Source organism: Sus scrofa, chromosome 6, assembly GCF_000003025.6.
Source record: "Sus scrofa isolate TJ Tabasco breed Duroc chromosome 6, Sscrofa11.1, whole genome shotgun sequence".
NCBI lineage: Eukaryota > Metazoa > Chordata > Mammalia > Artiodactyla > Suidae > Sus > Sus scrofa.
In genome coordinates this window covers 139027089-139053670 of record NC_010448.4, presented here as the reverse complement: position 1 = coordinate 139053670, position 26582 = coordinate 139027089, and the positions used below count along the sequence as shown (strand labels likewise).

The following is a 26582-nucleotide window of genomic DNA, read 5'->3' as shown; positions in this document are numbered from 1 at the left end:
AGATATATTCACTACTATGACTATCTTCACTGAAGTGTTTATTTACAAGTGTCAAGATGTGGAACAAACATAAGTTTCCATCAAGAGTTGAATGGTTAAAGAAGATGTGATATGTACACGTACACACACACACACACACACACACACAAAATGGATTATAACCTGGCTATAAAAAAATGAGAGAAATTTTTACCATTTGTGACATGAATGGACCTAAAAGGTGATTATGTGCTAAGTGAATTAAACTGACAGAGAAAGATACCTACAGTATGATTTCACTTACTGCTTTTTAAAAATAATTCTGAAATTACTTGGTTTTAAAAGTTTCTTATCCATATCTATGGAGTCAAGCATAATATATGATGTTAACAGTTTTTTCCAGAAAGGACATATCCAAACAGTTAAGTGTTCAAAAGATTTACTGGGAAGTTACACTTTCAAAAGGAAAACAGAGGAAGCAGATTAACCAAGGAGAGTCAAAATTTCAGCCAACCAGCTGGGAGCTCTGAAACCAAGTCTGTCTCTACCTGAAGGTCCAACAATGAGTAGAAATAGCCAGGTCCTTGTAATACTGACTGGTTAGAGTAACTGACTGAAGGCTGCTTAGGGAATAGCATGACCTTGACTTGAAAGCAGAGGTGGACCCTGAACAATCTAACAGCTGGAGCTTGCAGCTCGCCACACTCTTTGCCTCAAGCAGCCACAAATGGTGTTTAATATCATCATTGTATGCTTCTGTCCTGATCTTACTCATTTAGCTCAAACTCTTCTCCTTTTGGTCTCAGTAAAAGCTTTGATTAAAGGGACATGCTTTATTTATTTTTACTGCCAGTAACAAGCAAAGGATCTGATATCTTGAAAGCACCTAGTAAATATCTCCAAAAATTAGTTAAATGGATAAAGTTAGCCCCTTATGTGTTGATGAAGTCATTAAGCTATAGCTTCACTTCTAAGTCATCATTTTTGCTTCTTTGGATTCCCAAAGAATGGGTGAATTAAACATAAATTAAATTATCCTTAGACCTATGTAGCCCTAATGTCTGTCCTTAAACACTGTTCTATTAAATATCTCATACATCTACCTGACTTTAAAAGCCACTGTTTCACATAAGTCTTAGCACTCAGGACAACTCCACCTCCTGTGATCAGACCCTTAGATGTAGGCAGCTGACTACACAGGATCTGAGTTTGTATATTCCCTTCACTTCCACACTTTATATAACCAGTTCCTTCCCAGTAAGTTTCTTCTATCCTGGCTCCCCTGCCACAAGTTTCAGCATAGAAATTCCTTGATGGAAATTTTTAAGGCCTTAGAATTTGTCACAGGGCTAAAAACATTCTAAGTATTCAAAACATACCCATTTGAAATATTACTGATGGGGCCCCAAAATGACTGTTAACCAATACAAAAAAAAAGTATTCTTAGAGCAGATGTAAGAATGTCATTACAAAGTTTCTTTCTTAGAATTACATAAGCTAGTATAACATCTCAGAAGCTCACTGATAATAAGTAACAGTTCCAGTTAGAAGGAAAGCCTCTTCATAAAACAGTGATATTTAAAAAATGAAATATCTGTTCGTAAGTTTTTTTTAATACTTCACAAAATACAGTAAGGTGACCTACTCTACATCTCCTGAATCTGATATAAGAGCAACCTTTTCAATATTTTCTCAGTATCACTTACTGGTAGACTAGACAAAAAAGAGGGAAAAAATAATTTAAATGCTTTTTGGCTTAGAATATTTTGAGCTGATTATTCTCTCTCCTTGCCTTAATATTTACTTGAATTTAAAGTAGGCACCAAAAAAATACAAAAATATTCAAATATGATTAGTTATTTGGATTTATAAAATTCGTGTAACTTCACCCTGCCATGCAAGTTGTGCTTTACTTAACTCCAGAGAATGTCATCCACATATACTGTGATATAAATGCACTCATGCAGTGTGCAAAGCAGCAGACCTGAGTAAGGTGAAGAATTCTCTTTACTACTCACATAGGCTATGTGGTGATAAATAATCCTATTTTTAATAGCAAAAAGAGAACTATACCCCACTAAAAAAGGTATACAAGTGGCAAATAAACACATGAAAAGATGAAAATGAGGAGCAACAAGAACTTTTATTCACTGATGGTGGTATAGCCACTTTGGTAGACAATTTGGCAGTTTTTTTCTTTCATAAAACTAAACATCCTCCTACCATATGATTCAGCAATCATGCTCCCTTGTATTTATCCAAACAGATTGAAAATTTATGTCCACACAAAAATGTGTACATGGATGTTTATAGCAACTTTGTTCATAATTGCCAAAGCTTGGAAGTAACCAAGATGGAGGTGAATGGATAAATAAACTGTAATACATCTAGATAATGGAATATTATTTAGTGCTAAAAAGAAATGAGTTACTAAGCCATGAAAAGACATGGAGGAAACTTAAATGCACATTATTAAGTGAAAGAAGCCAATATAAAAAGGCTACATGTTATTCCAATTATATGACTTTCCTGAAAAGGAAAAATTATGGAGACAGTAAAAATATTGGTTACCAAGGGTTAGAGGAAAATAAGGATGAACAGCCAGAACATCGAGGATTTTTAGGGCAATGAAACTATTCTGTATAGTATTCTAATGGTGGATACATGTAATTATGTATTTGTCAAAACCTATAGAATACATAGCACCAAGAGTGAACCCTAATGTAAATTATGGACTTTAAGTGATGACAATGTGTCAGTGTAAGTTCATCAATTGTAACAAATGTTCTTGTCTAGAACACTCTGGTATGGAATGTGGATAGCAAATACTGTACATATGTGGGGACAAGGCATACATGGAGACTCCATATTTTCTGCTAGTTTTGCTGTGAACCTAAAAGTACTCTAAAAATAATGTTTTTTAACTAAGAAAAGAGTATTTTTAATGTGGAACATAACACAAAACAGAGGTTCTTGAAGGCAATATTTCTATATTTATGTTATAAAATGGATATAAAATGTTCTTATCCACAATGCAAAATCTTTGTTTTTAGTTATATAAATTTAACATGATTTCTGTTTAGGAAAAAAATACATAAAATTGTCAGAAAGAAAGGAATAGTTCTTTTCACTGCACCTCAAATTAAACTCTGGTTCCATATTTTATGGTGCATGTCTACATGTGAGCTAGCCTCTGTCACCCCTGAGCTCAGCTCTTACCTCCCCATGTTGTTTTTTACACTGTAGCCACATGACTTATTTTCTTGTGAGGAACACATCAAACTTATTCCTGCCTTTGAATCCTTAATATTATTTTCTGAGACAAAAAGCTAATTTTCCATGAGTTTCTTACATGACTTATTTTTATATCTTTTTAGATTTCCTTTTAAATGTAAACTTCTTAGAAAGCCTTTCTTTGAACACCCAATCTAAATAGCTCCATATGTCACTATCTCACTACCACACCTGCTGCCTTTATTGAACTTGTCACTTCCTGAAGTTATCTTTCATTTATTCATTTCTTTTATATTGGCTATATTTTTACCTTTAAAGTGTAAGTTTTGTGAAAGTAAGGATCTTGCATATCATATTCATTACTATAGCATTATTAATACTGATACCTACTGCTCAATACTTCCAAAATTAAGAAAAAATGGTCATTTAGAAATTGACTGTTTTATTCTATCATTACTGAAAAAAAAAAGCAGCCTTACTCACTCCTCCACTTTCCTATGACATAATTCTTAATGAGCATAATGACTTAAGTAGACTTCCATTTGGAATAGCAAATCTTAAACAAGAATATCAAGGAAAGCAAAAACAGTGTGAGTTGGTATGATAATCAACATGAATTAAAATTATTGGCTCTTTTCTTACACCGATTAATTCTTTAAATGTTGAATAACTCACAGGAATGTTTTCCTCTGATGTTAAATAGCATGTTTTATCTTCTCTTTAAAAACAGGTTTGTTTGTTTTTTATCACTGTCTAACAAATTACTATAAACCTAGTGGCTTGAACAATGCCCACCTATTTGCTCAAAACTCTGCAGGTCAGAAATGTGGGCATAGCATGACTGTGTTCTCTCCTTAGGACCGCAAAAGGGCAAAATCAAGGTGTTGGCTGGGCAGCCTTCTCATCCAAAGCTTAGTATCCTCTTCAAAGTTTACACAGTTGTAGAATAATGAAGTTTCTTAGTTATAGAATTGAGGTCCTTATTTATTTGCTGGCTACCAATTAAGAGATATTCTTAGGCCACATAAGCCATTCACATTCCTCCCCACATGGTTCCCTCTATCTTCAAAGCCAGCTCTAGAGCATCTTCCTCATTAATCCTCAAGTCAAATCCCTCTCACACCTCTAATCTCTTTAAGGGTTCACTGGATTAAGCCAGGCTCAACAATGTCACCAATGGCTCTTTCTCTCTCTCTCAGAATCAACTGTGCCATCCAACCTAAACTATTCACAGGAGTTATCATCCATTATGTCCATAGTACAGGCCCACACTCCAGGGTGGCGGGGAGATTATATGGTACCATCATCAGCAGTCACAAATATTAGAGACCACAAAATTCTGTCTACCATAAAGTGATATTTTCCTGGGATGTAATCAATGTATAAATTTTATAAATAGTTATTTATAGATTTAGTTATTTTAAAAGATGTATAAAAGTTTTAGGCAAGTAAGGGGAATGATATGACATATTTTGGAAAGATAATTTATCAGATTTCTTATGAATCCAGGAGTCACTTTATAGCATTTTCATTTATTGTTTTAAATTTTGTGAGATTTAAAAAAAAAAGATTTTCCTATTCTTTTATCTTTTGTTTTTTTCTGGACACCCCCATTATATTTATATTAGCTTTGCTTTGACTGCTGTCCCTCAAATATAAGGTTTGATAAAGTATAAATAGAAATTCAGGCTCCATTTGCAAAAGAAGAAAATTTCACAAATGGACTAAATTATTTGTCTTTTGGTTAAATGTCTTAAATGTCTGTGTTACACCAGTTATGAGAAAATATCACTGAAAGCTAATTAGATAATTAGAATTTAGTAAAATTTTTGTTACACTATACATAGTGCTTGGGAAATTTTTGATCTAATTAATAGAAATGATAAAGAAGGAATGTGTAAAACAGTTAAAATATTACATTCAATATAATTTGTGGCTTAAAAAATATTATCTGTGTATTATTCCCCCCCAGTAAAATATGTTTATTAGCTAAAAAAATTATAGTGTTAACTGTATTGTTTATAGCCAGAAAATGCAACATTACTACAACAATGAAAAATGTGAATGAAGTAATGTGGTAGGAGAGGCAATTATTGAGCGGGAGACAGGGTCAAAAATGTAGCCTTATATAAAGTTAAATGCTATACTAATTACTCCAAGCTATCACAGTACTTGTTTCAGAGAACTATCAACTTAAATGCTGCAAAATAATACATTCTTTATTTTGGGTTAAATCACTTATTTTATTTTTAGTGTATTTTGTTATTTTGGGTTCTTTTAATAGAATGCTAATCTGAGAGAGCTTAAAGTAAATATTAATACTTTAAAAATTTAAATAGAATATTTAATAACTATCATATGTAGGCCTTCAGTTACACTAAACAGATCTTTTATACAATATATATGTAGTTAAAAGCCTATAGACACTAACAAGATTTCTGTCTCCCTACATACTAAATATGTTAACTTGGGTAAGCCATACAGCCTTATTATGCCTCAGTTTTTACCTTTATGAAACAGAGTTATAAGAGTATCTACTTCCTAGATTTAGAAGAATCCATCAGATGTAAAGATGAATGGATAGATGGCTATTGATGATGATGAAAGACAGACAGATTATACACACATTCAGTCCTTAATGTGGCATCTGCTAAAGCTATAAGTTTACTTAAAGTTTGTGATTATTAATAGTAACATGTGGCTGTATAGTTTGAGCTTCACTAATTATAATTACAGAAGTCATTTGTATGACTACTGAAGTAAAAGCAAATGAAAAAAAACTTTACTTTCTCTTAATTAACAAGGTCAAAATTTATGAAAATACACCACTTCTAATAGTTAAAAAAGAATAATCACCTAGCATTCTGCCACATAAATAACCACTATTAACATCCTGATAATTGTGCTTTTCATATATATTTTAATTTATATGTGTTACAATTAAAAAGTTAGTTTATTCTTTGAACACATTAAAATTATAATATGTTAAAAAAACAGTTCCTCAGGTGTGTTTGTTTATACATATATACATATATATAAGTATATATGTGTATATATATAATATATATGTACATATACGAAATATACTAGATATATATATCTTTAGGAAAATGTATTTAATAGTTATTAATGGAAGTGGTTTACAGGAGGATTATATTTGAGAATATTTTGCTTTATTTTGTAGAACAACAATGGTATTCAACATGGAATATACAAGTATCCCTGAAGCTTGATCCAATCGACAACCATAATTTTGTATTGTGTCAGTTTAGTCTGTATGAGGAGAAACCACCCTCTGACCAGTATTTGTAAGCCATGGGATAAGTAATATCTCTAGCAATTATTTCAGATCTCTCATTTCTTCTATTCTAACCCAGTTTTTATCCGATTCCTTCGTCATGGCTCCTGACTTTTGGTTCTGTTATCTTAGAACCAGTTTATTCTTTTTGTTTTTTTAAAATTTTTATGGCTGTACCCATGGCATATGGAAGTTCCTGGGCCAGGGACTGAATCGGAGCCACAGCTGCAACCTATTCCACAGCTGTGGCAATGCCAGATCCTTTAACCCATTGCACCAGGCTGGGGATCAAACTTCTCAGCAGCAACCCTAGCCATTACAGTCAAATTCTTAACCCAATGAGCAATGCCAGGAACTCTAGAACCAGTCTATGACTACCATGAACTCTGACTTGTTTAATAATAACAACTCAACAACAACAAAACACCCCAGAGAACTAATGTAAGACAATATTTTCATTTGGTGATCATGTAATAAAAAATACAAAGCAATTAATTTCCTCAAAAATCTCAGAAGCACCAAACATGACATTTTAAAAAACGTCTCCTTTTTGAAAAACAGAAACACATGGGGGAATTCCGCCTGGCTTTGCAGCATAGCATTTCCTAAATGAATGTGATTTGACTTATTTCTCTGGCTCTTTCCATTTTAGGTTACCATTAATACGGGGAATTTATTTATTTATTTTGGTCTTTTTAGGGCCACACCCATGGCATATGGAGGTTCCGAGGCCATGGGTCGAATCTGAGCTGCTGACGTGCACCACAACCACAGCAACTAGGGATCCGAGTCATGTCTGCGACCTACACCACAGCTCACAGGCAATGCCAGATGCTTAACCAACTGAGCAAGCCAGGGACGAACCCACATTTCATGGATACTAGTTTGGTTCATTAACCATTGAGCCATGACGGGAACTCCCTAACATGGGAAATTTAAAGCCCTCTGGACCAAGCACATTTTATCTCAAAACAGGAGCAGATTCAGGCAATGATTAGTTTATCTAATTACTGAAACTTGAATTCCATTCTTGACTAACCTCCCCATCACTTTACTTACAATATCTTTTTTAAGAAATGAAAGTCCAGTTTTAAATGATGATATTTTCTCAACACTTCCCCTTTCCTACTCCCTAACTCTTTTAATGTTTTCTGAGTCCTAGGTTCTCTTAGGCACTCGATGGTATCAATTGTTCTTACTATAGTATCTAATGAGATCCAAGTCATGAAAGACAAGACATGTAAGCAGTAAAAATAATAAGATAATAATATATCAACTGAAGGTGCTGAAGACTAAAAGTGGAGCAAAGCAGAAGATGGAATATGACAATATTATATAGGAAAAATAGATTCAAAGTTGAATCTTACAATGAAAAATCACTTCAATTACTTAAATAAATTGAGCCAAAAATAATTTCTATAATGTTCTATGAATGGTAGCTATAAACAATAAAAGAGCACAGGACAATGTACATATTTATAGACTATGAAAAAATATTTCTTAATAAATTGCATTAATAGTGCTCTGGTTAGTAGAATTATAAGTAAAAAAGAGCTTTAAAAATTCCTTCTAATTAATATATTTTAGCAAAAGATTCATAACATTCAAAATACTTCCAAAGACCTGAAATTGTATATTCTATGTAACTTCATAAATATTAAATAACATACCCTCTATAATATGAATGTTTTATTCTCATTTATGAGAATTGGCCATAACATATATATAGATATGCATATATACATACATACATAAGGGTTGGTTATCAGCATATCCAAATCTGTTACTAGTATATAACATATCTATAACCCACCTGGTTATCAGTATACAACACCAGTGAAAGCCTCCTCTATATAAAGCATATAAAGAGCAAGTAACATGCTTGAAATCAGTTAAGTTCATATTCTACAAAGAGGACCAAAGACATTTTACATAAATTTTATAGAGAATGCTATCATCTGGAGCAAATTAACACAGCTGACACTGAGTGCTAATGAGGAAAAATTTTGAGTAGGATACATTTGCCTTTTAAACCTATGCTTTTATTCAATACAGAACTTTTTTGGAATTTAAGGGCTTGAGGACATTACTGTGCTATATCTGGAATACATGTCCTCGATTTCATAGAAATAAGACCAATGCAATCCAGACAGTGTGTAGTCCTTTCTAATCATGTTAATGTAATAGAAATATTTGTAGCTCAAGCCACCCAGGTACAGGGCCATAAATGAAGGAGTTTATATCACAAACCCAGTGCTTCACAAATTATAAAAAGGTCACTCCAGTTAATTAATTATACTATAATGTCAAGTTTTCATTTTTTACTATTACCTAATGTTCCAAAATAAAACTCTAAAAGTAAAAAATCCACAAATTCTGGAGTCAGAAGACCTGGAGTTAAGTCCTAGCAATGTCACTTAACTGACTGGCTTTTGGTAAGTTAATCAGCTTCCCTATTCATAAAAAAGAGGTAAAAATACCTATCTTACAATACTGTGAAGAATAAATTACATACCACATGCAAAATAACTAGCACAGTGCCTACTACATAGGAGGCACTCAGTAAATATAAATTTCTATTTTCATTGTGTTATTAAAGTAATACATGATTTAGCATAAAACACTGAATGAATATTATGATCCATGTACAATAATCAGCCTTTAATAAATTAACATTTCTTTATATTTGCAACTACTAAGAAGATATTTTATCTTACTATGGATAACCACTTACAATAATTAATAAGAAAAATACAAACATAAAGCATAAATTATAAAGTGGTTCACATAAGAAAAATACACCACAAAAATTATATTTATACTATATTATACAACTTTTCTCACATCAAGAAAATCTCAAGCAGAATATTAACAAGGTAATGGAAGATACTTAAAAGAAATTGAAGAAATTCTCTGATTCAAAATAAATTTTAACTATAGTACCATGAATAAAAATATTTCAAAGTAAGAAAATAATTATACTTACATATTTCCAATGTGAAAGCTTTTCTGTCTTATTAGTTCCAGGCTGAAGAAAGAGATCCTTATACAGCTTATCTTCAAATCCTTTTTGTATGTAAATCCATTTTGTTTCACATTTATTAGTAATTTTTTCCTGATGTTTTTTATGTAAGAACAAGTGGCTGAATGTAAGGCAGGGGGAGGAATTGTCATTTAGTTTTTTGCCAAAAAAAAAAGAGAGAGAAAACTAATCATGAGTTCACTTATAACGTAGAAAACATAGTGGTAAATTTAGTGTGATATTTGCTTTCATATTATTACTATAAAACTATTTAGACATTAAGGCTTGCATAACAACATTCACCAAGGAGTGAATGAGTACTAAGAAATCTCTGGGGATATGAAACAAACAACTCTGTACTTATATCTGGCTATGCATTTTATATATAATGTCAGGGAGAAAATGACTAAATTATCTATAGAAATATAAGGTAACCAATATGAACTTTTCCTATTTGTCTTCTCCAGTGAGGAAATAATTTCTAATTTTTACCTAGGAAAATTACTCTACTATCTACGAAAATATAATGTATGCCAAAAAATAATTTAAAACTTTCTATTAGCCACACACAAAAAATGTAAAAAGAAATAGGTGAGATTAATTTTAATACAGTGAACACTTGAACAACACAAGTTTGAACTGCACAAGTCCACCAATAGATGAGTTTTTTTCAATAAAATAGTAATATACTATCAGTGGTTAGTTGAATCCCCCACAATGCAGCATCCACAGGTACACAGGGCCAAGTATAAAGGATTAGAGTATCTGAGGATTTTGGTATCTACCACAGGTCCTTGAAACAATTCCTTGTGGATACCAAGGAACAGCTGTATTATGTTTTATTTAACCTAATACATTTCAAATATTGCTTGGTAAGTGGCATCAACAAATTAATATAAGAATAAAGTATTGAACATTTTCCCCTAAGATCAAAAACAAGGGAAGGATAGCATCTCTCTTCCAACCTATTCAACACTGTATTGGAAGTCCTAATCAGTCCAATAAAGCAATAAAAAGAAACTCAGAGACCAATCTAATCTTTGAGTAGAGATGCAAAAATTCTAAATCCTAATGAAAAGAATCCGGCAATGTAAGCAAATAATAAGAATATGATGATTAAGGTGTTTTCTGGTGGCTCAGTGGGTTAAGGATTCATCATGTCATTGCTGGGGCTCAGGTCACTGCTGAGGTGCAGGTTTGGTCCCTGTTCCAGGAAATACTATATGCTTCAGGTGTTGCAAATAACAAAATAAAATAAAAGCAAGGAGATGGAAAAAAGAACACTATGATCAAGTATTACAAAGCTCATTACATAAACAAATTAGTGGAGAAAAAAATGTATGAGTATATAATGAATGCAGAAAGACATCAGACAAAATTCATCACTATTTATTTTAAATTTTCATAAGAGAGGATATCAAAGTAAACTACTTCAACATCATGGAAACAGATTACCAATAATCAATAACATTCATTCTGTGTGATGAAAGAGCACAATCATTTGAATTAAATAACAGGTATGAAACAGAGAGTTCAAATTTGAATTTGAAATCAAAAACACAATTCCAGGGAATTCCTATCATGGCTCATTGGTAATGAACCCAACTAGTATCTGTGACAACATGGGTTCAATCCCTGGCCTTGCTCAGTGGGTTAAAGATCCAGTATTGCTATGAGCTGTGGTGCAAAAATTCTCAACAAAATACTAGCAAACTGAATTCAGCCAGAACAGTAAAAGGATGGTTCATCATAATCAGGTGGGATTAATATATGCAATGCAAGGAAGGTTCAACATACACAAATCAATCAATGTGATACATCACAAAAATAGAATGAAAGAAAAAAAATCATATGATCTTCTCAAAAGATGCAGAAAAAATCATTTGACCAAATTCAACTTTTCTTCATGGTATGAATTCTCAACAAATTAAGTACACAAGGAGAATATCCCAACATAATAAAGGCCATATATAATAAGCACACAGCTAACATCATACTCAATTACAACAAGCTGAAATGTTTTCCTCCAGAATCAGGAATAAGGGTGCCCAATCTCATCACTCCTATTCAACATAATACTGGAAGTTCTTGCCAGAGCAACCAGACAAGAAAAATATATAAAATAAACAATGGAAAACATTGGAAAAGGAGAAGTAAAATTCTATTTGTAGATGAGATTATTTTATAATAGAAAATCTTAAAATGCCACTAAAATAGTTAGATCTAATCAATAAATTCAGTAAAAATGAAAAATACAAGATTAACACCCCAAAATCATTAATGTTTCTATATACTACCAACTATATAGAAAATAAATAGAGAAAACAATCCCATTTAAAATAGCATCAAAAACAATAGAATATTTAGGAATAAATTTAACCAAGGAGGTGAAAGATCTCTACTCTGAAACCTACTAAATATTAATAAAATAAATTTAATAAGACACAAATAATAGAAAGGTATCCCATGTTCATGGAGTGAAAAAAAATGAATATTTTTAAAATGTCAGTATTTCCAAAAGCTATCTATAAATTCAATAAAATCTTCATCTAGATTCCAATGGCATTTTTCACAGAAGTGGGAAAAATAATCCTAATATTTATATGGAGCCACAACAGACCCAAATTAGCTAAAGCAATCTTCAGAAAGAAGAAAACGCTGAAGGCATTAGATTTTCTGATTTCAAACTAAGTCACAAAGTTATAGTAATTAAAACAGCATCATATTGATATAAAAACAGCACATAAGTCAATAAAACAGAATAAGGATCCCAGAAATAATACCACAAATATAAGGTCAAATAATTTATGACAAAGTAGCCAAGAATAAACAATAGAAAATGACAGTCTCTCCAATAAATGGTGTTGGGAAAACCGAAAAGCAAAATGCAAACAAATGAAACTGCTCCACTATCTTACACCATACACAAAAATTAACTCAAGATGGATTAAAAACTTGAATGAAAGACCTGAAACCATGAAACTCCTGGAAGAAAACATACAAAAAAGTTCCTTGGTGTGGATCTTGGCAGTGATTTTTTTTTTGATGTGACACCTAAAGTAGAAGCAACAACAAATACATAAACAAGTGGGAGTACATTAACTAAAAAGTTTCTGCACAACAAGAGAAATAATCAACAAGGTGAAAAACAAGTTACAAAATGGGAAAAATTTACAAGCTATATACCTGGTAGGGGGTTAATGTCTACAATGTATATAAAGAACACATAAAACTTAAAAGCAAAAAAAAAAAATGGGTAAAAGACCTGAGTAGACATTTTTCTAAGGAAGACTTCCACATGACCATCAGACGTAAGTGCTCAACATCACTAATCATCAGGTAAATACAAATCAAAACCATAACGACATATCACTTCACACCTGTCAGAATGATCATCATCAAAAAGACAAGAGATAACAAATACTGCAAGGATGCAGATGGGAAGGAAGACTTGTGCACTGCTGGTGGGATGGTACACTCATACAGCCATTATGAAGATCAGTATTAAGAATCCTCAAAAAACTAAAAGCAGAACTACCATATGATCCAGCAATTTCAGTTCTGCACATATATTAAAAAAAAAAAACCACAAAAGCACTAACTCCAAAAAATATATAAACCCTGGATTCATAGTATAATTATTTACAAAAAGTAAAATGTGTAATAACTTGAAGCATCCATCAATGAATAAACAGATACAAAAGTAGTGTACATTCACACACACTGGAATATAATTCAATCATAAAATGAGGAAATTCTGCCATTTGTAACAACATAGATAGACCCAGAGTGCATTATGCTAAGTGAATAAGTCAGAGAAGTGCAATATATGATCTACAACAACAACAACAAAAAATGATAGAAAAAGAGATCAGATTTGAGATCACATTGATGGACACTGGAGGCAGGAGATCTAGAAGAAAACTGTAAAAAAAACTGCATCAACTTCCAGTTACACTTGAGCCAGTGCACATATGGTACCTGAAACACCTTAGACATGTGGAGAATATAAAGAACAAAGAAATCAGGCTGGATTACCATGAAGGTTTGAGAAGACTTCAGACCCTGTCGGGCTGATAGGTGGGGGTATTCTTTAAAGGACCAGTCCAATGAAGACTGGAAGACATGCTGCTTTGTCAAATGAGAAGACAGCAACATGGAGAGACAAGGGAAATGAAGAATCATGCAAAGATGTTTCAAGCAAAGGAAAAAGATAAATCTCCATAAATTGACCCTAATAAAAAGAATTATATGAGCTACCTGATGCAGAACTCAAAACAAATGTCATAAAAAGGCTGGCTGAGTATAAGAACAATGCATGAGTAGAGTGAAATTTTCAACAAAGAAATAGAAAATATTAAAAAAAAAACATGAAATAGAAATCATGGAGCTGAAGTACATGAAATTAAACTTAAAACATGCACTAGCAACAGTGTAGGTGTGTTCCCTTTTTCAACACACTCCAGCATTTGTTATTTGTAGACTCATTAATGATAACTGTTCTGATTGGTGGGAGGGAGTACCTAATTTTAGTTTTGATTTGCATTTCTCTAATAATTAGGGATATTGAGCATTTGTTCATGTGCCTACTGGCCATCCATATGTCTTCTTTGGAGAAATGTCTATTTAGGTATTCTGGCCATTTTTTGATCAGGTTTCTTATTTTTTTGATTTGTATGAGTTATTTGTATATTTTGGAGATCAAGCCCTTGTCAGTTGTATTATTTGCAACTATTTTCTCCCATTCCATAGGCTGTCTTTACATTTTTTTATGGTTTCCTTTGCTATGCAAAAGCTTGTAAGTTTGATTAGGTACCACTGTGTTAGTTTTGTTTTTATTTGTTCCCTTGGGAGTCTGACCTAAGAAAACATTATTGTGGCTGATGTCACAGATTGTTTTGCCCATGTTCTTTTCTAGGAGATTTATGGAGACTTGTCTCATATTTAAGTCTTTAAGCCATTTTGAGTTTATTTTTGTGCATGGTGTGAAGGTGTATTCTAGTTTCACCAACTTACATGCAGCTGGCCAGTTTTGCCAGCACCACTTGCTAAAGAGACTTTTCCCCATTTTATATCCTTGCTTCCTTTGTTGAAGATTAACTGACCTTAAGTGTTTGGGTTTATTTCTGTTACACTGAACTGCAGGTCGTTTCTGGTACCAGTACCACACCGTCTTGATTACTGTACCTTTGTAATATTGTCTGAAGTCTGGAAGAGTTATGCCTCCTGCTTTGTTTCCCCCAACCCAGGACTGCTATGGTAATTCTGGGTCTTTTATTATTTCCATATAAATTCTTCGACTATTTGTTGGTTGGAACATAAATTGGTACAACTACTATGGAAAATAGTATGGTATGGAGGTTCCTCAGAAAACTAAATATAGAACTACCATATGATCCAGCAATGACACTGTGGGGGATATATCCAGACAAAAACACACTTCAAAGAGATACTTGTACCCATATGTTCACAGCAGCACTATTCACAATAGCCAAGACATGGAAGCAACCTAAATGTCCATCAACAGATGAGTGGATTAAGAAGATGTGGTACATACAACTAGTGGAATACTACTTAGCCATAAAAAAACACGAAATAATGCCATTTACAGCAACTTGGATGCAACTAGAGATTCTCAAACCAAGTGAAGTAAGTTAGAAAGAGGAAAAACACCATATGGATATCACTCATATATTCAATTTAAAATATGGCACAAATGGACCTATCTACAAAACAGAAACAGACTCATGGGTGTAGAGAATAGACTTTTGTTGCCAGGAGGAAGGGGTAGGGAGTGGGATGGACTGGGAGTCTTGGGTTAGTAGATTACATTTAGAATGAACAAGAAATGAGGTCCTACTGTATAGCACAGGGAACTATATCCAATCTCTTGTGATAGAACATGATGGAAGATAATATGAGAAAAATAAGTAATAAAGTAATAACTATTATATTGATAATATTAGTATTATACAATCTATTTGACAATTACTAATACTAGCAGTAAAATGAAAAAATAGAAAGTTATATACTGATTGATGTGTGCCGGAGTCCAGCTCTGGCGGCCAGGGAGTGCACTTTCCCAAAGGAGAAGGACAGCGTTGGCGAATGCACATGGAGACAGCTTCTTTGTCCCTTCTTTCAGGGTGCTGGACTGCTCAAATTTTATTGGCATAAGTGGTTGATTATATAGACAGTTTTTAACTACAGATTACAACACAGTGTTAAAAGTACATTGGTTAACTATTACATGGTACAGCAGCTATACATCATGTTCTAAGATTTTTATCTTAACTAAATTTAGTGAGTACAATTTAAGGGTAATTAGGTACAATATATCATGTGGAAAGGAGGAGACTCAGTACAAATCATCCATGGCCAGCCAGTCTTTACAGGTTGAAGAGGTCACAGACACAAGAATTTGCCATTCACAAATATTGTTTTAAGAATGGTGCTTATCTTTAAAGCATTACAGCAGGGAGACAGTGTAAGAAAATATAAGCCAACTTAACTAGCTATCACTTAAAAGCTTTTAAAATCAAGGACAAAACTCACAGCTAGGTTTCATGAATAATATATGTCTAACTTCTATGAACCTCACTAGTTTACTGTATAAATAACTAGTTAGTAGATAAACACTATGTCTTAATTAAGCTGGATTTAAATAGGGGAAAGTCCTTCAGGATGAAATTCTTATTATATTATTGTTGTAATTTTGTTAAATCACAAATCACCACAGGAAAATAAGAATGGAAAATAAGAATAATAAGCAAATAATCAGGAAAGACTGAGGAAAACCGAGTAACAAATAAAACAACAGGAAAGACTAGGTCACCTGAGAAACAATCCATGTTCTCTGTGCGAACATGGAAATTGTTTTCCCAGGAAAGCCCCAATTCTTCCCCATCAAAATCAAAATGAAAGCTGTGTAACCTGATGCCTGCTCTCGGCTTGTACAGTACAGGCAGGCTTTTATCCTGACCAGAAGCCCACCTTGGGCTTGTACCATTCAGGTGAGCTCCCTTCCTTGGTTAGGAACCTGACTTTGGATTTTTTTGGCCATCAGGCAAGGTCCCATTCTCGAGTCCCTGAATTTCCTCGGCTCCCCACAGATGTGTGAATTCAAAATCCAGAAACTGTTTCTAATTATGTAATAATGAATATTCATAAATATACAAGTTTATAGATTTTTTTATCCCTATAATTTTTATAATTTAGAGAACAATATTAATGTCCATCAGGACAGCTCGCCTAAGTAGAATATATCCATTTAAAAGAACACATCCAGCTGTTAAAAATTCTTACACAATGACATTTAGCACTACAGAAAACAGGAACAAGAGTATTAGATAATAACAGGTATAACAATCGTTTTTGTAAAAATTATACACATATATGTATACATTTAAAGAAATACACACACTCACAGAGACAAATTATCAGTCTTTACTATCCTCTTTCCTTATACACGATTGCTCAAAACCCCCTACACATTGTGTTGTACATTTTTTCCTTGCTCACATGGGGGATGGGGCCAGGAGAATGAATACTCAGACACAGATGATATTTAGGGCAATAAAAATACTCTTTATGACACCATAACAATAGGTACATGTCATTACACACTTGTCTAAATCCATACAATGTACAACACCATATGTGAACCATATGGTCTTTGAGTGATCATGATGTGTCAATGTAGGCTCATCAATTGTTAACAAGAATGCCATTCTGATAAGGAATGTTGATAATGTAGAAGACTATGCACAGCTGTGGGCTCTAGAAATTTCTGCACCTTCTCCTCAATTTTTATGTAAACCTAAAACTCTCCTAAAAATAGTCAATGAAAAATATTAGCCATCATAAACAGTAAACACTTTTCATTAATTTTAATAAAATTTGCCATTTTACTTTTTAAAATGGCTGTAGCAGTTATTACCAGTAATATAATTTCCCTTTCCTTAAGAAACATTATCACCATTTTTAAACTTTGTCAATCTGATAGGAAATAAATGGTATCTCATTGCATCTTTAACCTGCATATCTGACTGTTAATGAGGTTAATGATCTTTTCATATTTATGTCAGTAATTTACATTTCTTCTATGAGTTGTTTTTCCAAATCTCATGCCCATTTTTTCCGTTTGATTAATTTTTCTTTGCTCTACTATGTATAAAGCTCTTTATATATTAAGATTCTCTAATTTATACTGACACATTCTTTTTAATGTAAAGTGTTCCATTTACAGCCTTCTTCTCTACATCAAGGTTATTAGAATATCTGACTGAACTATAAGGTTTTATATTTAATGTCTTAACCCATCTGACCTATATATATTTTAATAGGGTATGCAATAAGGAAGCAATTATGGTTTTGTTCAGAAAGATAAGCAATTTTGTTATTACCAACATTTAAATAAACCATCTTTTCCCTATCAAATTAAAATATAACTTGCACACTTAAAGGTATGTTTTATAAACAGATCTTTTTAGGACCCTTTATTCATTTGATTTCTCTAAATCTATGCCAATGGCCAAATACTGATTATAATGGCTTGATAGTAATTGTTAGTATTTGGAAAATTGTTCCTTTTCAGTTGTCTCTTGGCTATTCTAAGTTATTTGTTTCCTCAGAAACTTAAAAAAATGCTTCACTGAATCAACATTTATTTATGTTAATTCTGTCCACGGATATTTAACGAAAAGGAAGGCTATCTATTTCTTCACTTCAGTGGTAATTCCCTAAATAGCTTTTCTTTTTTGAATTTTTAAAATTAAAAAAATATTTATTGAAGTACACTTGGTTTACAATATATTAGTTCTAGGTATATAGCACATCAATTCAGTTATAAATGCATATATATTATTTTTAAGGTTCTTTTCCCACATAGGTTAATATAAAATATTGAGTGAAGTTCCCTGGGCTATACAGTAGATTCTTATTATCTATTTTATATATCACAGTGTGTGTATGTTAATCCCAAACTTCTAATTTATCCTTCCCCTCAACCTCTTCTCCCTTGATAACCAAGTCTGTTTTCTATGTCTGAGAGTCTCTTTCAGGTGCAGCCCTAAAAATTAAAAAAAAAAAAAATTCATTTTATTTTTTCTCCTCTCTTCACTACCATTCAGGAGAAGTTAAGGTTGAAAGGGGAAATATTTTAGTCTATTTTCATACTGCACCTCAAACCATAAACAGAATAGGAAACTTTTAGAATATTGTTTTCGAGTTTTCACTCTGGCTCCTTATTTGGCTTAGCTTCAAGCACAAAATCAACGGTTTCCCAGTTATCCTTAAAAATATCTTAAGTATTTTTAGGAGTCCCCTTGTGCACAGTGGATTAAGGATCTGGCATTGTCACTGCAGTGGCTCAGGTCACTGCTGTGGTTCAATCCCTGTCCCAGGACCTTCCACATGCCACGGGCACAAGCAAATATATATATTTAGAGCATAAGTATTTTTAAAATGCTATAAATTTATGATCATTTCTTTCATTTATGATTGCTTTTGTTTTCAACTGTCAGCTCTTATAGACCAGGCAGGCCTTTATAATTATAGCCATTAAAATGACATATATTTAATAGACCATATATCTATCATAATTATGGATAATAATGGTCAAAAATAGCCTATATTTAAATTTTTTATTCAGGAGTTCCTGTTGTGGCTTAGTGGAAACAAATCCAACTAGGAATCATGAAGTTGAAGGTACAATCCCTGGCCTCACTCAGTGGGTTAAGGATCGGGCATTGCCATGAGCTGTGGTGTAGTTCCCAGACGTGGCTCGGATATGGCGTTGCTGTGCCTCTGGTGTGGGCCGGGGGCTACAGCTCCAATTTCACCCCAGCCTGGGAACCTCAATGCCGCAGGTGAGGCCCTAAAAAGCAAAAAACAAAAACAAAAACAAAGAAGTTTTTATTCACTCCTATTTGATTTGTAACACTTTTAATTAAATAACAAAACCCCACAAAACACAACAGTTTCCACACTAATTGCTACAGATTTCATATAAGCAGAAATTTTGAATAAGCTATGAAAAGATATATGTGAAATCTTAACAAATATGGAATTGTGATTGCTATCAAAAAAGTAGAAATTAACTTCAACTTGCCAAGGAAGGGAAGGACAGAAGGAAAAAGGAAGATGGAAGGAAGGACTGAGTAAGGTTTGGTTATTTCATGAAATCCCTTAAACCAAAATCTTTAGTGATACACACTGTGAGCTAATTCTTTGTGATAATTTTTAAAATTATTTTAATAGACTTTACATTATAAAGCAATATTAGCTTTACAACAAAACTGAGAGGAAGGTACAGAGATTTCCCATATACTTGCTGCTCCCACTTGTGCATGGTCTCCCTCATTACTAACACCCCCCCCCATCAGAATGGTATGTGTTACAATTGACAGCCTACACTGACACATCACTATCATCCAATGTCTATAGTTTTACATTAAGGTTCACTCTCACTGTTGCACATCCTGTGGATTTGGACAAATTTATAATAATGACAAGTATTTATCATCATGTAAGATATTGCCTCTTCCTCCCACCTTCCCATCAACCCTGGCAACCACTGATCTTACTATATCCATAGTTTTGCCTTTTCCAAAATGTCATGTAGTCTGAATCATAACATATGTAACCTTTTCAATCCTTTCATGTAAAAATATACATTTAAGTTTCCTCCATGTCTTTCCATAGCTACAGGGCTCATTTTTTTTTACCACTAAAATTATTCTATTGCCTGGATCCATCATATTATGAATTCATCTATTTACATGCTAAATAGGATGTTTTTGTTACTTTCAATTTTTTGTTACTATGAATAAAGTTTCTATAAACATCCATGCATATGTTTTTGTGTAGGTATAAGTTTATGACTGCTTTGGGTAAATACCAAGGAGCATATGGCAAGGATCATATGGCAAAAAGTATGTTATTTTTGAATTTCATTGATTTCTGCTCTAATTATTTTATTTCTGTTTAAATTTAATTTGCTCTTTCTTTCAGTTTCCTAAAGTGGAAGCTTAGATGAATATTTTCAGATTTTTCTTCTTTTTTAATAAATTTATTCAGTACTATAAATTCCCCTCTAAGCACTGCTTTCTCTGCACCGCACAAATTATGGTTAAGTCTTGATTTAAATTTCATTTAGCACAAAATGTTTTTAAATTTCTCTTGGAGATTTCTTCTTTAACCCATGTGCTATTTGGAAGAGTTAGAAGGTTTTTTTTTTTGTTTTTGTTTTTGTTTTTTTGTCTTTTGTGTTTTTTTTTTAGGGCCATACCCACGGCATATGGAGGTTCCCAGGTTAGGGGCCTAATTGGAGCTACAGCTGCCAGCTTATACCACAGCCACAGTTACGTGGGCTCCCATGCGTATCTGCAACCTACACCACATTTCAGGGCAATGCTCGATCCTTAACCCAATGAGTGAGGCCAGGGATCAAACCCACAACCTCATGGATCCTAGTTGGATTAGTTTCCACTGTGCCACAATGGGAACTCCTTTTTTCTTTTTTGGAAGTGTTAGTTTTTAAATCTCCAACTAAATTTGGACTTTCCAGCTAAATTTGTTATTGATGTCATCATTCCACTGTATCTGAGAATATACTGTACACTTTCTATTATTTTAAATTTGTTAAATCTGTGTCTTAAGGTCCAGAATATGGCCTCTTTGTCTGAATCTTCCATGTAAGCTTGAGATGCATGTGGATTCTGCTACTGTTGCTGCATTAAGGAATCTATAATTGTCCACTTTATCTAGTTGATTGATAATGCTGTTGAGGTCAACTATGTCCTTCCTAATTTTCTGCCTGATGGATCTTTCCATTCCTGATAGCCAGTGTTTATTTATCCACTTATCATAATGGATTCATCTGTTTCTCCTTGAAGTTCTATGAGTTTTTGCCTCACATATTTTGACATTGTTGTTAGACTCATATATATTACGGATTGTTACTTCTTTCTGAAAAATTGACCTTTTTATTTTTATGTAATGCATCTCTTTACTTTTAATAACCTTACTATGAAGTTTTCTCAGTCAAAAATTAATATAGCTAGTCCAGCTTTCTTATGATTAATGTTAGTAGGGTATATATTTTTCATTCATTTACTTTTAGTCTATATGTTTTTATAATTATAGTGGGTTTTTGTAGACAACATAGAGTTTGGTTTTGTTTTCTTATCTGCTCCAAGAATCTCTGTTTTTTTAAGTGGTACACTTTAACCAATGACTATCAAAGCATCATTGACATATTTAGATTAATATTTATCAAGATTTCCTATTTTTCTCCTCTACTCCTTTTTTTAATTTTAATCAAGCATTTCATATGATTCCATATTCTCTCATTTCATATTTAATTTGTTATATTATTTTAAAACATTTTTAGTGGTACCTAAGAATTTTTAATATGCACTTACAATTAATCTAAGTGAAATTTCAAATAATACTATACTGGTTTATGCATAGTGTTAGTACCTTATAACAACAAAACAATCCTAATTCCCCTTTCCTGTCCCTTGTATCATTGGAAGCACATTTAGTTTATACAGGAGCATATGTGTATTATATAACCACATACTTGAATATACTGTTACTATTCTTATTTTGAATAATATGATCATCTCAGATCAATTAAAAATAAGATATTCCTTTTATTTATTTTTATTATCTGATTTATATGGTGAGGACTTTCAATACTATGTTGAATAAAAGTAGTATGTACATCCAAGTTTAGGCACCCTGTCTTTGTTCTGATCATAGAGGAAATACTTATAGCTTTTCACAATTGAGTATGCTGTTAGCTGTAGGCCTGTCATATATGGCCTTTATTATGCTGAGGTATATTCCCTCTATTATCCAGTTTGTTAAGAGTTCTTTTAATCATAAATGTATGTTGAATATTGTCATAAGCATTTATTGCTATGATCATATGGTTTTTATTCTTCAAAGTGTTAATGTGGTATACCACGTTGATTTATTTGTGGATATTAAGAAATCTTTGAACCTCTGGTATATATTCCATTTTATTATGGTGTAGAATCCTTTTAGTGTATGGTTGAATTTGGCTTGCTATCTATGTCCATCAGTGATATTGGCCTGTAATTTTTTCTTTTTGTGATATCTTTGTCATATTTAGGTATCAGGGCAATGAGAACCTCATAGAATGAGTTTGGAAGAGTTCTTTGCTCTGCATTTTTTTAGAATAGTTTGAGAAAAATAGGTGTTAACACTTCCTAAATGTTTAGTAGAATTCATCTGTAAAGCCATCTGGTCCTGGACTTTTAGTTGCTGGAAGTTTGTTTTTATTACTGATGCAACTTCATCACTGATATTTGGCCTGTTCATATTTTGTAATTATTTTTGGTTTAGTCTTGGGAGATTGTACATTTCTAGGAATTGCTACACTTTTTACAGCTTGTCATTTTATTGGCATAAAGTTATTCATAGTAGTCCCATGATTCTTTGTTATAACTTATCCTTTTTCATATTTTCTTGATTTGAGCCCTTTCTTGTTAAGTCTGGCTAAAAGTTGATCAATTCTGTTTACCTTTTCAAAGAATGAGCCCTTAGTTTCATTGACTGTTTTTACTATTTTTGTCTCTATTTTATGTTTCTGCTCTGATCTTTATGCTTCCACATACTAATTTCAGAATTTATTGGAGTTCCCGTCATGGTGCAGTGGTTAATGAATCCGACTGGGAACCATGAGGTTGTGGGTTCGATCCCTGGCCTTGCTCAGTGGGTTAAGGGTCCGGCATTGCCATGAGCTGTGGTGTAGGTTGCAGACACGGCTCAGATCCCGTGTTGCTGTGGCTCTGGAACAGGCCGGCGGCTACAGCTCCAATTAGACCTCTAGCCTGGGAACCTCCATATGCTGTGGGAGAGGCCCAAGAAATGGCAAAAAGACAAAAATAAATAAATAAATAAAATAAAAGATAAAAAAAAGAAGTTATTGTTCTTCTTTCTCTAGTTCTTTTAAATGTAATGTTAGGTTGTTCAAGATTTTTCTTGTTTCCTCAGATAAGCTTGCATTGCTATAAACTTCCTTCCTAGAAGTAGTTTTTTTAAATTAAAAAACTACTTAGGCCACCTCACTTGCTTCCCCTCCCCTTTGGCAACCACTAGACTATTCTCCATGACTGTGAGTCTGTTTATGTTCTGTAGATAGGTTCATTTGGGCCATACTTTAGATTCCACATAAAAGTGATATCATACGGTATTTGTCTTTCCCTTTCATACTTACCTCATTTAGTATGAGAATCTCTAGTTTCATCCATGTTGCTGTAAATGGCATTACTTTGTTCTTTTTTATGGCTGAATAGTATTCCACTGGTTATATGTACCACATCTTTTTCATCCATTCATCTGCTGATGGACATTTAGGTTGTGTCCATAGCTTAGCTATTGTGAAAGTGTTGCAAGGAACATACAGGTTAATGTATCTTTTTTAATTGTAGATTTGTCTGGATGTATGCCCAGGAGTGGGATTGCTGGATAATATTGTAGGTCTATATTTAGTTTTCTGGGAAACCTTCATACTGTTTTCCATAGTGGTTTTACCAACTTACATTCCCACCAACAGTGTAGGATATTTTCCTTTTCTCCACGCCCTCTCCAACATTTATTATTTGTAAACTTAGTAAGGATCACCATTCTAACCAGTGTGAGGTGGTATCTCATTGTAGTTTTGATTTGTATTTTGCTAATAATTAGTGATGTTCAGCATTTGTGTGCCTGCTGGCCACACATATGTCTTCTTTGGAGAAATGTCTCTTTAGGTCTTCTGCCCATTTTTTTGTTTGTTTTGTTTGGGTTGGGTTGGGTTTTTTGTTTTTTTGCTGTAGAGTTGTATGAGTTGTTTGGATATTTTGGAGATTAAGCCCTTGTCAGTTGCATCATTTGCAACTATTTTCTTCCACTCCATAGGCTGTATTTATATTTCTGTATGGTTTCTTTTGTGTTGTAAAAGCTTGTAAGTTTGATTAGGTACCATGTGTTTATTTTTGTTTTTATTTATATTGCCTTGGGAGACTGGCCTAAGAAAACACTTGTGTGGTGGATGTCAGAGAATATTTTGCCTATGTTCTCTTCTAGGAGTTTTATGATGTCTTGTCTTATGTTTAAGTATTTAAGCCATTTTGAATTTATCTTTATGCATAGTGTGAGGGTATGTTCTAATTTCACTGACTTAAATGCAACTATCAAGTTTTTCCAGCTCAAGACTCTGTCTTTCCATTTTATATTTTTGCTTCCTTTGTTGAAAATTAATTGACCGTATGTGTCTGGGTTTCTTGCTGAGCTATTTTGTTCTATTGGTCTGTATGTCTGTTTTGGTACCAGTACCACACCGTTTTGATTACTATAACTTTGTAATATTGTCTGAAATCTGCAAGAGTTATAGCCCCTGATATTTTCTTTCATCCAGATTGCTTTTGCAATTCTGGGTCTTTTATGGTTCAATAAAAAATTTTGCATTGTTCATTCCAGTTCTGTGAAAAAATGTCATGGGTAATTTGAGAGGGATTGAATGAAATCTGTAGATTGCTTTGCATAGTATGGCCATTTTAATGACATTCATTCTTCCAATCCAGGAGCATAAGATGTCTTTCCATTTCTTTGAATACTCTTTAATTTTCTTGATTAATGTTTTATAGTTCTTAAACCTCCTTGGTCAGGCTTATTCTAGTTCTTTAATTTTTTATGCATCCCATATATCTTGGATATATTTTGGAAAGCTATATTTTCCTTTTCTATTTCCATTTTTTATTATATTTTTAATGACTACAATTAGTATATGGAAGTTCCTGGGCCAAGGACTGAACCCAATCCACAGCTGCTGACCTACTCTGAAGCTTGGGGCAACGCCAGTTCCTTTAACCAACTGCACTAGTCCGGGGATCAAACCCATGCCTCTGCAGTGACCTGAGACACTACAGTCTGATTCTTAGCCCAGTGCACCATAGCAGAAGTCCTATGTTATCATTTTTATTTCTCTATAGGTATTTTGATTCCCTCTTTCATTTCTTCAGTGATCCATTGTTTACAAGCATATTATTTAAGCCTCCATGTGTTTGTGTTCTGTGTAGCTTTGTTTTTCTTGTAGTTGAATTGTAGTCTTATAGCATTCATAGTAGTCAGAAAAGATGCTTGGCATGTTTTCAATTTTATTAAATTTACCAAGGCTTGTTTTATGGCTAGCATGTGATCTATCCTAGAGAGTGTTTTATGTGTACCTGAAAAGAATGTTTATTATTCTGCTTTTAGATGGAATAAAAGTAAAAGAGGCTGTAAAACTGTCACTATTTGTAGATGACTTGACAGTATACATACAAAATACTAAAAAATGGCACCAAAATATTACTAGAGCTCTTCAATGAATTCCATAAAGTTGCAGGATACAAAAGTAATAGACAGAAATCTCTTGCCCATCCCTATACACTAACAAAGAAAGATCAAAAAGAGAAATTAAGGAAATAATCCCACTTATGGTCATATCAAAGAGAGTAAAATTCCTAATAATAAATCTACCTAAAGAAGTATAAAAATCTATATCCAGAAAACTAAAAGACACTGATGAAAGAAATTGATACAGAGAGATGGAAAGAATTACCATGTTCATGAACTGGAAGAATTTGTATTGTTAAAATAAACATATTGCCCCAGGCAATCTACAGATTCAAAGCAAGTCCTATCAAAATACCCATATTTTTCAAAAAATTAGAACAATTTTTAAAAAATAATTTGTATGGAAAAACACACAAGACACTGAATAGTGGAAACAATCTTTAGAATAGTGGAAACAATCTTCAGAAAGAACAATAGAGCTGGAGGAATCATGGTCCCTGACTTCAGACAATACTACAAAACTATCATAATCAAAACAGCATGGGACTGGCACAAACACTGACATACAGATCAATGGAAGAGGATAGAAAGCCCAGAAATAAACCTATGCACTTAGTTTGTCATTAATCTATGACAAAGGAGACAAGAAAATATAGTGGAGCAAAGACAGCCTCTTTAATAAATGGCCATGGGAAC

The 26582-nt window shown here is 33.0% G+C and overlaps 1 protein-coding gene across 5 annotated transcripts in view; it reads right to left on the bottom strand.

Annotated features, from left to right (window-relative positions):
* LRRIQ3 (leucine rich repeats and IQ motif containing 3) overlaps positions 1 to 26582 on the bottom strand; it is a 202361-nt gene that overhangs the window by 98975 nt on the left and 76804 nt on the right. For all 5 annotated transcript variants that reach the window (XM_021096482.1, XM_021096478.1, XM_021096481.1 and 2 more), the window contains one exon: positions 9498 to 9654. In XM_021096482.1, the coding sequence (XP_020952141.1) occupies positions 9498 to 9654 (157 nt within the window). The remainder of the gene's footprint in view (positions 1 to 9497; positions 9655 to 26582) is intronic.